We start from the raw sequence: 14,534 nt of genomic DNA, 5'->3' as shown, positions 1-14,534 counted from the left end.
TGTCGTTGTCCTGCTGGAACGTGAACCTCCGCCCCAGTCTCAAGCCTTTTGCAGACGCCAACAGGTTTTCTTCCAAGATTGCCCTGTATTTGGTTCCGTCCATCTTCCCATCAACTCTGACCAGCGTCCCTGTTCCTGCTGAAGAAAGGCACCCCCACAGCATGATGCTGCCACCACCATGTTTGACAGTAGGCATGGTGTGTTCACAGTGGTGTGCAGTGTTTGTTTTCCGCCACACATAGCGTTTTGCTTTTAGGCCAAAAAGTTACATTTTGGTCTCATCAGACCAGACCACGTTCTTCCACATGTTTGCTGTGTCCCCCACATGGCTTGTGGCAAACTGCAAATGGGACTTCTTATAGCTTTTTTTCAATAATGGCTTTCTTCTCGCCACTCTTCCATAAAGGCCAGATTTGTGTAGTGCACGACTAATAGTTGTCCTGTGAACAGATTCCCCCACCTGAGCCGTGGATCTCTGCAACTACTCCAGAGTTACCATGGGCCTCTTGGCTACATAATAATAATTTTAGGTGGACGGCCGTGTCTTGGTAGTTGTGTAGTTGTGCCATACTCTTTCCATTTTCGGATGGTGGATTGAACAGTGCTCCGTGAGATGTTCAAATCTTGGGAAATCTTTTTATAACCTAACCCTGTTTTAAACTTTTCCACACCTGTCAGGGATACAGGTGTGTTCCTTGGATTTCATAATGCTGTTTGTTCCCCTTCATTCTGTTAACAAACTTCTGCAACCTTCACAGAATAGCTGCATTTATACTGAGATTAGATTGCACAAAGGTGTACTCTATTTAATCATTAGTCAACATTTGATCATTCAACAATCATCAGGTAACTTCTGATGGCAGTTGGTTGCACTCGAGGAAAAAGGCGCTGAATACTTTTGCACGCCAAACTTTTCAGTTTTTTATTTGTAAAAAAAAAAAAAAATTGGAAATCATGTATAATTTTCCTTCTACTTCGCAATTGTGTGCTGCTTTGTGTTGGTCTTTCACATAAAATGCCAAGAAAATTTATTTATGGTTGTGGTCATGACATGACAAAATATTTTTGCAAGCCACTGTATCCTAAAAAAAATGGGCTTAATCTGAAACACAAGTCATTCAAAACTCATTTTAATCTTTTACAACCATGTTTCAGTACTCCATTTGTCATTGTAATTAGTAGTAGTAACAATTATGGTCATTATGATTACTCAGTTTTACTGTACTGCTTTGCTCAGCCTTATCAGTGATCAGCTGTTTTGTGTGTGCGTCAGCATTTGGTTGCAGGTTTTAAGGCAATATGTGAGAAGTTGGTTTCTTGTAGTTCCAGCGTGGCTTCACAGAACTGGCCTCAAAACCAGTGATCAGTTGTACATGTGAGCAAGTGAGCATGCGTGTGTATGCATGTATGTGCGTGCACAGCTGAGTGTGAAGTGGTCATTTTCTCCACCGACAAAGTTTATCAGGGAGGAAGTGGTTTGCATGTTTTAACAGACTTTGATCAGTGAGATAGTCCAAGAAGGATTTACTGTAAAGCCCTGTATGTGTGGTTTGTTTTTTTTTTTTTTGGTTTTTGTGCACTTCTACCAGTAAAGGGGCTGCAGTGATATTGCTTTCTGGAAACAGGACAGTTCTCAGTATCCTGTCTCTAACTGTTTACTCTAGAATACCATTACCCAACTAAATACACTTCCATGCTTTTTTTCCTCACCTTTTCTTATTTTTTGAGCCATTATCTACTTTTTGTATTCACTGTAGACCACGACTTTATTTAAACCCAAAATATCTTTGAAATTATAACGTTCGTGATTTCATGATCACCACAAAGCATTCTGACATAATGTACAATTGATAAAATAGTGCCGTTGCGAGCCTCACTGCCATGCATGTGATGCCTTCCAGTCTCACATCCTTGCCTCTCTGCCCCCAACCCCAGGCAAGTACAGGAAGTGTGCGGCGGTTCACCAAGCCGCCTGAATCCCTGGAGCGCTCCCTGGAGCTGTCACGCCACAGAGGCCGCAAGAGAACTCAGAAGAGGCCAAACTACAAGAACCTGGGCGAGGAGGAGGATGACGAAAGGCCTGGGGGAGGGGGAGGAGGCAGCGGAGGAGGAACGGAGGAGAGCTGGGACGACGACAGTAGAGGAGGAGAGAGGGAGGGAGGACGAGAGAGGGAGAAGGGAAAAGGTACAGAGGGAGGAGGAGGTGGGAGTTCTAAGGGAAGCAGAGCAAGTGGGGAGACAGCGGAAGGTGAGTGTGTGTCTTGTTGGACACAGCACTACAGGACTGTGTTTTGTGTTTCTTTATTCCCATCAGTCAGACACAGTCTCCCATGATGCATCCTGATTACCTGACAACCACCACTGCAGCAGCCCTCGTCTCCAAACAGAACAGAGAGAGACTAACTTTTTAAAAGACAGAATAGCTAAGAAGATAACAGCTTAACTTTTCCTCCAAATGTGCTCTAATTATTTTCGTTTCATTCTGGGCGCTTAATTCTCTGTGCGCATCATTGCTGCCGTCATCTCCATGCATTTACTATGCAGCTTCTTGAGTGGTAATACGACATTTTTCTTCCTGAAAAAGGAAGAAAAACACAACAAACTAAACAAGGTTAAAAGGAAAGACTAAAAGAGGATACAGAAGAAAAACAAATGCAGAAATAAAGTAAATTTGATCAAAAATTCCAACAGTTCCTCTGGTTAGTTTTGAGATGAGGCCCTTCTCTTTCTGCTGCTTTGCCTGTTTGGCACCGTTGATCACATGGCCAACACAGTCTCCATGGCCAGCGACTGTCCATTTCCACGGTGACACAACATCCATCCTGTGTTCCTCGCCTCTCTGTCTGTCTCACACTCCTGCTCTGTGTGCATATGTGTGTGTTTAGTGAAATTATCATCATTTCACTCATCTGAAATGATTCCTTCTCTCCTTTGACTGGGCAACACAGCCTCTAGTGCTTCTCAAGGCTTCTTGAGAGCATTGGTTTTAAAACTAATAGCATTGTGGGCTGCAGAGGAACACATAGTTTCAAAATGACACTAAATGTACCATTTGGGGGTGGAAACAACACCTCCCCTATTTAACTGATAGATAATAAAAGTTTTGGTTTTTATATACATGGTGATGACTTCACATCATTGGTTTAAATATTCTTGAGATTTTACAGACTTACTTGTCCAAGTGGTTAATTTTATGCATTGAAAATCAGCATGCTGCTCTCATCAATAGTAAGAGTGACACCATGATTAGTGATTGATTATCTCTGCTGCTTTACCCTATACCCTATCATAATTTTGTGAACCCTTAAAGGATGAAGGAAGGAAAGAAGGAAAGAAGGAAGCACTTCAGACTGTTCGTTCATGATCACTGGAGATCTTCATATCTGTGATGTGTGGAGGTTTTTTATTTTGTTTGTTTTTTTAAGCTGTGTGATATGAATGTGAACCGTGTGCATTTTTAAAAAACAAAAAAATTAGATTAACATAAGTAAGTGCAAAGTATGCGCATATGTGCACACAGAGATAGAGATGGTGGTGATGGAGAAGTGTAAGGTGTCAGAGCTGACGGAGCAGAACATCACTGATGAAGAGAAGACGGCTGCAGCCACACGCACACATGCACAGAGGAGCAGGTACATATACTGTTAGAAGACTAAAGACTGAATAGAAGGAAATCCGTAAAGGTTTACAGACTGATGTGTTCTCTGTGTCTCTGCAGGCCTTTCTTAGACATGGTGTACAGTGCTCTCGACTGCACCAGCGACGACTACCACGCCCTGTTTGTCCTCTGCCTGCTTTATGCTGTCTCACACAGCAAAGGTTGGCCTTTCATTTCATCTGTACACATGTACATTCATTTGGTTGATTAAAGTGGCTCATTCTATTCTCATAAGTTGCACAAGATCGTTACTGACTTGACTGACTCAACAGAATACATTTCGTTTGTTTTTATGGTGTTTGTGTTGAATGAAACTGTCTTAGGGAGGTGCTAAACCTCTTTGGTGAGGGTACATTTTGTGGTCTTATATTGTTGTATAGAGAGATGTTTGTATTATTTTATCCACCTTTTTATATCAATGAGAGCAGCCTTAATAACAGAAGAACCTCTCTTTATAATGCAATGCTGAGTGCATTGTTAGTATGATCTATAGATGGCCATATTATTGGGAAATACTCCATGGAGCAAACCTCATCAACAACAAACATCAACAACATTCATGGTTATGATGCCAAACCTACACAGAACTTTGACCTCACCTGATCTGCCTTCCTGTCAATCCATCTGTTTGTAGGTATAAACAGAGATCTTCTGGAGCGTCTGCAGTTGCCAGTTCCCGACCAGGAGAGAAGCTCCTACAGTCTGGTGCTAGTTGAGAGACTGATCAGAGTTATGAGTCAGGCAGCGCAGCCAGGTAATGCACACACTATCACCTAATAACTTCAGTTATCTCACTTATCAGTACAAGCCAATCTTGCTGTCAATATCAGTTTAAATTCCCTTTACTGGGCGCGGATATGAAATGAACAGCTTAGTGCCCATAAACAAGTACCAGTCTTTTGTTCTAAGCTTTTCTTCCAAGCATACAAGCATGGGCACAGTCTGTAAAACCACTACACGTACAGTATAAATTTAATATATTGATATAATGTTAAATACATAAATGCACAAGTGAATGTAAATCTGTACATTTCATGTTATGAACAACATGTTATTTATGTATTAGACATTGCTATTGAAGATATTATACCATGTAAATTTTGCTTTGTTAAGCCAGTGTGGAACTACATTAAGTTAGCCTCATTACCTAATGTGTGTGTGTGTGTGTGTGTGTGCAGATAGCAAAGTGCGTCTAGCTACCTTGGAGCTGAGCTGCCTTTTATTAAAGCAGTCTGTGCTGTCTGGAAACCACTGTATAATCAAAGATGTTCATCTGGCCTGCCTGGAGGTACAGCACACACAAACGTGCACACTCATGAAGAGTTTCAAGGATGATGGTGTCAGAGCAGTGTGATCAGACAACCCTTTTTATGTTTGACTTCATCACTTTCTCAAAGAGCGCCAAGTTGTGGTTATTGCCCAAAACATTTTTTGGCACATGGTGTGTGGTTCATGGTTTAAATCATTGTTTTCTCCTCCTCAATGTCCAAACCTCACATCTCAACTCCTTATCTCATCTTAACTGTCTTCTCTTCCTTCTGACTCTTTTCCTCTATTTCCTGCTCTCCAGCGCTCAATTTTTCTTTCTTGTCTTTCTGGGAATTTTTTTTTATTTCCTCTTCTGTCATTTCAGTTTCACCCTCCCCACTCCTCTTTCCTCACAGGCGTTACAGAAAGTAGTTGTGCAAGTTTTTTTTGTTTGTTTGTTTGTTTTTTAATTAGTTTGTGTAATAATTCCCTGTCTGATCTGAGAGTGAATTGAAACCTGACCTTGGTCACTTTACAGTCATTTTTCCAGTTATTCACTTGGTATTGATATCAGTCAGTTTTACCTCACTGGGGGGGTTTCTACTTGAATACCTCTGAAACAGTTTATCATTTGGGTCAGTGCTATTTTGGCTTAAAAGGAAAGGTTGAGGGTCTTGTCGGGAATTCTCATTATCCTGGTCCTCTATTGTGTGCTATCTAAACAAATCCAAAATCCCTGAAAACTGACGTTAGGAAAAAAAAATAGTTCTGGTAATATTGTGTCACCGTGACCCTGGCCCTGCTCTTTCCTCCCTATCATGGAGAAACTGACTATTCATGTTAGTAATCACTGACAGGGAAACAGGCCAGCCTTTCCGTGTTTTGTTTATTCAGTGTTATTGACAAACAGGTTCCCATTGTTGTAGGATTACCGTATCTTAAAGTTTCGCTTTAATGTCAGTGCATGAAAAGCATTGGCTGAACGTAACTAATTTCCCCTCTAGCTCACTGAGGTAAATGAGTAAACCAGGGAAGCATTTATTGTCATCAAAGGAATTGGTCTTGCATAACACAGCGCCAGAGTGACAGCATTAAAGTATAAACAGTTAGCAATACATCATAATAGATTCCTGTTAAGTGTGGAATTCACCAGTAGTTTTCACTAGTAGTTACTCATGTTAATATAATTCACAGCTGTCACCCTGTCTCAGCATCAGTTAGAAGAAATGAGACATAAATAGTTATGCTTAATGTGAAGTTGTGCTTAGTAAGTCTCAAACCAATATTCCAGATTCCAATATCTCAGGATTACTTAAGTCTTACAGTCTTAATGTTTTTGCAGTGGGTCTTTGGAGTTTGGCTTACTGAGATAAAGATTTGATTTAATTTGATTTGACAAGGTATGCTAAGAGTGGTTGTTGGTTCTATTCTTTTATGTGGTTAAGTGCAGCAATTAGTGGAATTTCTCTGTTTTTTCCATTTTCTTCTGGAAATATTTAAGACACTAGAAAATTCCTCACATTATACAGAGATTGATTGGTTGATTTTGAATTTTGAAAACAAACATAATTCCTGCCGGTTTTGCTTCTTCAACCTATTTATAGTGTGGAAATATACATTTAACCATAAGTTTGTTCTTAATTGTGTGTGTGAGACACATGAACGGTTCAGACTCTGTATTTGCTCTCGTTTTCTACTGTTTGTACGCGTTTCTACATGTTTACACGTTTGTGTTTGCAGGGTGCTAGAGAAGAAAGTCTGCACTTACTGAGGAGATTCTACAAAGTGAGTGTATGAAACAACGCACACCAAGACCCACTCTTAGATAACCAAACACACTACCCAGTGCACACACCATTAACTTACAAAAATAAGTGGTTCTATCTCCTCTACCCTCATACATGCAGTGTGTGAAAACAAAAAGTATACAGGACCAGTTAAGAGGCAACTGACAGCTGAAAGCGTACACTCGGACAAGCACACTAACTGAGTGTCTGTGATGTGTTTTAAATGCCAAATATTTGGTATTCCTGACCACTGTAGCATAGTCACACCAGGAAAATCCTTTGCTGGTCTGGCTGCTCAGAGAGAGACAGTTACATGTGTGGGCAAGCAGGTGGTAAAGCACTTATATAGAATGAATAACGAAAGAACAAAGAGCCAGACAGGCAAACAGCTGATATGATGTTAGGACCAGTTTTTCTTGAGAATCGTGTCACAACAAAACCACAAACTACAGCACCTGTTAAATCACTTTTATCTGACATTTGACTGTGCATGTAATTGCGTGATAAATGTGCCACACTGATAATAATTTATGTGATAGGTAAAAGTGAAACTGTTTCCCGTCTATACCTGTGCAGTCAGTGCACTACATGCTTTCTGTTTCTCTTTGAGTGTCTTTGGATATCAGTCACTCAGAAGACATCACTGTGATCAGCACACTGACATCAAACACTGAACAATGAGACATTCCCTGATGAAAATATGTTTGTTAAGAAATTGTGGTTTTTCTACTTGTAACTGGCTTTGCATTCAAAACTAGTACTCGCAGCAGCTAAAAATAAAATCTTTCCTCACAGCTGTAGTATCCAAAAATATTACAGTGACACAGTAAAACAGAAGAGCCACTTTCTTTAGGAAAGCTGCTATTTTGAGTGATGAACCTTATTGTTCATTTGGCTCAAATAATAAAATAATAAAACTGGTTCTCATTAAGTTAAAGAAAACACTGGATGTTTAAATTGGAAAATTAATTAAATTATCTTGACTGTGTTATATTGTAAATAATGTTACACTTTACTGTTTTAAAGGTAAGGTAAGAAGAACTTTATTGATCCCACAGTGGGGAAATACACTTCTCGTGGCAGCTCACAAGAACAGAAAAAGAAAGTAGCAGTCTGCCGCTAAAGGAGCTGCTCAGGGCCTCCACTGTCTGATGCAGAGGGTGAGAGGTGTTGTCCATGATGGGTGTCAGCTTGGTTAACATTCTCCTCTCACCCACTTCCTCCACGGAGTCCGGTGGGCGGCCAAGGACAGAGCTGGACCTCCTGACCAGCTTGTTCAGTCTCTTCCTGTCCCAGTCCGTGCTGCCCGGTCCCCAGCAGACCACAGCGTAGTGAATAGCAGAGGCTGCAACAGAGTCATAAGACGTCCTTAGGAGGGGCCTGCACACTCCAAAAGGACCTCAGTCTCCTCCCGTAGGGGATGGTAGGGTACCATTTGGGCTGGTGTGAAGCGATGTGAAGACAGGGGGGTGATGGGAGGTGAAGGTGAAGACAGTGGTGGTCGGGTGATGGTGGTAGTGTCTGCTGGCCTGGAGATCTGTGAAGAGGGGAGAGGAAGGGTGGCAGAGGGGGTGAGGTTGGAATTAAATCTGTTGAAAACCAGGTTTAATTCACTTGCCCAGCACTGGTCGCCTTCAGCTGTCCCTCGACCTCCACTCAGTCCGTGTCCTGAGATGGTCTTCAGGCCCCTCCACACGTCTCGTGTGTTGTTCTGCTCCAGCTGTTCCTCCAGTTTCTTCCTGTAGCTGTTCTTGGCCCACCTGATTGCGTACTTGAGTTCACACTGAACTCTCTTCTGCTCCACTCTGTCCTCAGAAAAGAAAGCCCTCTTCTTCAGGTTCAGCAGTTCTTTTCGCTCAGGGGTCACCCAGGACTCGTTGCTGGAGAAACACCGTGCTCTCCGGGTTGGCAAAGTGTTCTCCACACAGAAGTTAATGTAGTCTGTGATGCAGTCAGTCAGGCCATTGATGTCATCACCATGAGAGCTGTGAAGCGTCTCCCAGTCTGTAGTTTGGAAACAGTCTCTCAGTCTCTCACTGGCCTCATCAGTCCACACTTTCACAGACTCTCTTCTCTTCTCTCTTCTCACCCTGGGTGTGTATTCGGGGAGTAGATGAATGAGACAGTGATCAAAGCGTCCAAGCGGGTGGAGGGGGGCGCAGGTGTATGCGTCTTTGACATTAGCATACAAAAGTTCCAGCGTCTTGTTGTCCCTGGGGTGGAACTTCACATACTGTGTGAATGTGGGGAGAGTGTAAGACAGAGAGGCTCGATTGAATGCTCCACTGATGAGCCGGAGGGACTGTGGGTGCTGTGTCTGCATCCTGGTCACTGCACTGTGAAGCAACTCACAGGCTGCTGCCACATCAGCCGAGGGAGGGATGTACGCATTAAACACATTGACGTGCGAAACTTCCCTTGGGATGTTATCAGGCCAAATGCCAACAGCAAGTAACTCGATGTCTTTAGTGCAGACTTGTTCCTTCACAGAGACGTGCCACGACCATCTCTCGTTAATGAACACCGCCAGCCCCCCGCCTTTCCGCTTACTGCTTAAATTAGGTTTCTTCTAGCCAAACTATACGAGTGTAGTTCCGTTTAGGACCATGACCATCATTTCAATAACATTTTCATAATTAAAGATGCCACATTATTTTTATTTTAAGGTTTATACTCTCACTCGCTGCCTAAAATTCTCTGTTTTAATCCAGTCCTCTCTAAAAGCACAGTCTGCTCTGATTGGTCTGCAATACAGGCCTGAACCAGCTCTCCTCATGGTGTTTTCAGTTAGTTTTTCCCGCATCTGGGTTTTTTGATGCACACAATGAACTGATGAAGCGTAAATCATCACAGTCACTTCCCGTCCTCTTAGATGTTCATCTGTTCATGTCCAAGCAACTTGTCTTATCTGTCCAGAATTTCCTGTTTTGATTCAATTTTTTTGATGGGACGGCAGAAAAGAATTCCTCTCCCACTGTAGTGGTCATTTGTACGGTTGATGTCTTTTAACACACAGCAGATGAGCAAGATTTGTGCACAGCTCTCGTACAACCCAGATTCCAAAAAAGTTGCGATGCAGTGTAAAACATAAATAAAAACAGAATGCAGTCATTTGCAAACAGACTGCGCTTACCGACAACAGTTTTCCAAAGCTTTCTCAAGCCCACATAGTGCAATCATGCTTTTCACAAAATGGTGAACTTCACCCCATCCCTCACTGTTAACGACTCAGCCTTTTCATTCTTTCACTTTTGATCATGATACTATCACCCGTTTTAACAATGAACTTGTTTTTCTGGGAAATGTTCCAAACAGTGATAATGTCAAAAAGGATTAGCAAATTGTCACATTCTGTTAACAATAATAATAATAATAATAATAATAATAATAATAATAATAATGTTTCAGACAGGCGGACCTACAACAGTTTCATTTCCCCAGATAACAAACAGTACAGAAATGAGACCATGAACACAAACAAAAAGAAAATGAACTGGACCCACAGAAACTGATAATCACAACAAAGTGTTGTGCAAGTGTATATACTTCCGTACACTGTTTTTATAAATATGCACGCACAGACTTGCACGGACTGACGAGTCAACTTGAAATATCAACAAGGGACATGACCAAGTGGTAAAGCAAACAAAACATGATAGCAAGGAGTCTGGGCATGTAATAAGGTTTTCAGCACACAACTGTAGCTTGTTAAATATCATCAGAGCGTCAGCGTGCTTCTTTCTACTGGCATCATGCTTACTCAGAGGAACTAGATTTATATTTCAAGACCATAAAAGGACATGAAGGTGGATATAGCTACAAATTTTTATTTTATTTTTTAAAATTAGAAATGACTCCTGTGAGCCTCATGGGGTACCCTTGTGGCCTAAGGGCACTTTTTTTTTTTTAAATCATTTTGACCCTTATCTCAATTTCCGTGATTCCTCTGTCTCTGCTGTCACTACCAAACAAAAAAGGGTATGGACTAATAAAAATATATTTTATGTATGTTTCATGCAAAAGGGGGTGGAAACTCAAAATGAAATTCCACCCAAATCCAAATTCTTTAGAGCTGCTTTGTCTGTTGGTTCCCCACACATTCTCTGGCTTATTTTTAACTGGCTTCCAATTGTACTATGTCATCACAGGGCGAGGAGATCTTTCTGGACATGTTTGAAGATGAGTACAGAAGCATGACGGTGAGTTGACCTTAATTTGGTTTACTCACCATTTTTTTTTTCCTGGTGTTCCTAATGTCTGTCCTTCTGCGGTAGGTTTACTTGTCTTACTGTGTGTATGTTGCAGAGTAAACCACTCAATGTGGAGTATCTAATGATGGATGCCTCAGTGCTGCTGCCACCCACCGGTACCCCCCTGACTGGGATCGACTTTGTCAAGAGGCTCCCCTGTGGAGATGTGGAGAAGACACGGAGGGTGCGTCCACACACACACACACACACACACACACACAGGCTCATTGCATATTGTATTTGCCACTTAAATCCGAAGTCAGTGGCTCTCAGGTTATTAGATTCCTGGGATGTCAGGTCTTGGAGTTCAAACATGAGTTTCATTGGAGCTCTGAAGCGCATGAAATCAACCAAGCGGAATTGTTTTTACTAAAATAATAGTTTTGATAATAGCTTTTTAAATACCAGTTTAATCATACTGTGAAGCAGGTGTACCTCGTCTTACATCCTTTTGGTTTCAAGGTCTGTCATAAACAACAGCTTTCACTACAAGCACACAACACCAGAATGTTGGCACTTCAAAGCTCCGCTGAAACATAACATGCATTATCCCCTTTCTGACAGCGAATAAAGCACTGTGTGACTGATGGTACTGTCTGCTTTCTGAAAGGAATTTCTTTGGAGTGTTGCTGTACATTGGTTCTTTCCACTGTTTGTTCCACTTTGTTGTAACTATCCACTTCTGACAGGAGGGTCGATTGCACACAACATGTCTAATTTTTTGTTTTCTCCACCCTGTCTACAGGCGATACGTGTGTTCTTCATGTTGCGGTCTTTATCACTTCAACTTCAGGGAGAACCTGAGACGCAGTTGCCTCTGACCAGACCTGAAGACCTTATCAAGACAGATGACGTCTTAGACCTCAGTAAGAAATACACCAAACCAGCTGCTCACATACTACAGGACAGCTGTTATGATAATTTATTTATCATTTTACACTTAGAGTTGAACTTCAGGTAGGACATAGACAACAGAAGAGGCAAAATTAAGCCTAAGTAGTTTGATAGAAGAAGAAAATGACCTTCCATCAATCTACAGCGTAAATATCAGATGGACATCAGTCATTCCTGCTTGTTTCTAACACACTCTCTGCGAGACGTTCTTTACAGTACTTAGACACATGCACATACAGACATTTACAACCACAGTGTTGCAGAGAAGAGCATACAGACAAACTCAGAAGTCTCTGCACACAGTTTCCCACACACTGAGAGAACCTGAGCAGTCTTCTCTTACTGTACACAGGTACGTACATGATGTTATGGAAACTTACACGTGGTTAGCTTTGCCCAGAAAGATATCACAAGTATTTTTGCTGAGTAATATGAATGAGAGTGACGATAGTGTCACATGCAGTGCACAGCTTTTGCAAATTTTTATTTATTTAGACATTAGAGTTGAATGTGTTTGTGGCTCCCTTGTGCTGAAGTTGGACTACATCTGACAGTACAGATATGCCACCACCCACCATTACAACGTCACAACACTCACCTTATAAGTAGTTAAAACTAGGCCACAGTTTGTGTGTTCCTCACCCATGGGCTGTACCAGTGTGCCCTGCCCAAAGTATATTCAGGGAAAAGTTTGGCTTCATATTTGTCTCTGTATTACTTTCCCATGAATAGACCAAAACTAATATTTAATTTATTCCATTAGCTAGTATTATCTGCATGACCTCTAAACTGCTAAACTAAACAAACATCTGCACTAGCATTGGTTTCACTGACACATTGGAACAGACTGGTAGTGACATGAAGGTACTGAAATATATAAATGAGAGTAAAGCCATCTACCCAGGAGCTGATTTTTTTTTGTTCATATTGTTCATATTTCCTTCATATTGCTGAATAATATGGCATAATCAATGTAACAGTCACTGTAACCACTTATACAGTGGAATATATTCCAGTACAGATGCCCTACTTTCCAGGTATAGAAATTGCAGAAATGTAACATTTGTGAAAATCAAATTGCATTAAGCAAGGTGATGTGGAGTAGCAGCAAGAAAGTCCTATGTTTTATATCTGTAGTGACGTTAAAGGAGGTTTTCTGTCTACAAAATATTTACTGGCTCAGAGAAAATATAATCTTGACTGTTTACTGGGAACTGAATGTTAGGTTACAGCGATGGTCTCAAAGTAATAATCATTCAGTATCAAGATAACTTTGTCTTGAAATAGATCCAAGTTGTAAAAGCTACTTAATGGGCTGCTGTCACAACAGTCTTTTTGAATTCCTTTGCCATGTCTGTATTACTGCCTCTCTCTCTCTTTATTACTGCCCAGTGCAACCTAACAATTTTAGTGTGACTGAAATAATTAAAACGATAGAATACAGTATATACCAGTTCACCAGTAGCTTTCACAGTGAGAATCAAGGGTTGGAGGGGAGACAGGAAGTCCACCTCTCTTATTTGAAATGAGTCTGTTTTCTAATATTTATTTTAAGTTTATTTTAAGAAGCAAAATATCTCGGAAAAAGGGTTCACCATAAATTCCCCCTTGCAGATGTGTATGTCATGCAGTATCTATATTAGGTATAACTTGCAATGCAAGCAAAGAAAACTTCTTTTCCTCTGTTTGTTTCCTTTGCTCTTTCACACTTGCACCATCTCTATTTTGCAGCCTTTCTTTTTCTGTACTGATCAGTAGTACGTCTGCAAGAACAAAAATCAAATCAAAAATCAAAGTTTTAGAGTAAAAAGTTCTCTTCTGTTTTCTTTTAATTGTCGTTTGTGATTTCAAACGGTGATATGTATACCATTAAAATCACTTCTTAGAATTATACGCAAGAAGAAGAGTTCATTGTAAATTCCACTACGTTATTTACTAAGGCGTGATGACTGTACCATCTGTGGCAAACTTAGGTAGTTGTAGCCTTTAATAGTTATCATATCTTGTTTTGTATCTGAGTTGCAGTTTCAGTGCTTTTTAGAAACACGGTGGCAAACATTTTATGATAATGCCACCCTGACAAAAGTGAACTGATAAATGATCAAACCAATGACAGAACAGATATTGAAATGCTTTCTGGAGATAAACTGTCATTCTAATATTTGTTTCTGCAGGGAACAGTGAAAATGGCTATCAACAACCGATCTTGTTTTAGTTCTTTTGTAAAAGATGTGTTTTGTCTTGAAAGGTCTGCTTTTTTTTTTTCCTTCCAAAGCTTGGTGAATGAAACCAAGCTAGCAGTGTTTTCTTAAGTCCCCCCTTTTTGAGAAGGGAGGGGGAGGTAAGCGAGAAATTGCTAAACAGATGGATGGGAACATACCAACTGAAACCAAATGTCTCCCTGCAGCTTTACTTTCAAATCTCATGGTTGAAAGTGACTGTTGTCATGGTTTCAAATGCCCGTCAAAAGAGTCTGTGGCAGATTCAGGTAATAATGGCCTGAACAAGCTATCATATCAGGGGTCATATGGCTCTCAGTTACATCCTGACACTTTACAAGATAATTATGAAGAATCGCTGCTTATTAATTATGACCGTCTGCCCTGAATTTAACTGTACCCATGTATGGTTAAAAAAAAAATCAATTCCCTAGTTGGGTTTTTTTCTCTGTTTCTTTTTTTTACTAAGTCACTGTCA

The 14,534-nt window shown here is 40.8% G+C and overlaps 1 protein-coding gene across 5 annotated transcripts in view; it reads left to right on the top strand.

The window, feature by feature from the left end:
• clec16a (C-type lectin domain containing 16A) overlaps window positions 1-14,534 on the top strand; it is a 37,017-nt gene that overhangs the window by 13,353 nt on the left and 9,130 nt on the right. For 4 of the 5 annotated variants that reach the window (XM_046415195.1, XM_046415192.1, XM_046415191.1 and 1 more), the window contains 9 exons: window positions 1,936-2,248; window positions 3,521-3,632; window positions 3,719-3,819; window positions 4,293-4,412; window positions 4,837-4,946; window positions 6,647-6,691; window positions 10,842-10,892; window positions 10,999-11,127; window positions 11,689-11,809. In XM_046415195.1, coding sequence (XP_046271151.1) covers window positions 1,936-2,248; window positions 3,521-3,632; window positions 3,719-3,819; window positions 4,293-4,412; window positions 4,837-4,946; window positions 6,647-6,691; window positions 10,842-10,892; window positions 10,999-11,127; window positions 11,689-11,809 — 1,102 coding nt within the window. The remainder of the gene's footprint in view (window positions 1-1,935; window positions 2,249-3,520; window positions 3,633-3,718; window positions 3,820-4,292; window positions 4,413-4,836; window positions 4,947-6,646; window positions 6,692-10,841; window positions 10,893-10,998; window positions 11,128-11,688; window positions 11,810-14,534) is intronic. The other variant, XM_046415194.1, reaches the window with a different exon arrangement.

Source organism: Scatophagus argus, chromosome 16 (genome assembly GCF_020382885.2).
Source record: "Scatophagus argus isolate fScaArg1 chromosome 16, fScaArg1.pri, whole genome shotgun sequence".
NCBI classification, from domain to species: domain Eukaryota; kingdom Metazoa; phylum Chordata; class Actinopteri; family Scatophagidae; genus Scatophagus; species Scatophagus argus.
Note: the sequence above shows the minus strand (reverse complement) of the source record. Positions and strands in the feature narration are given on the sequence as shown.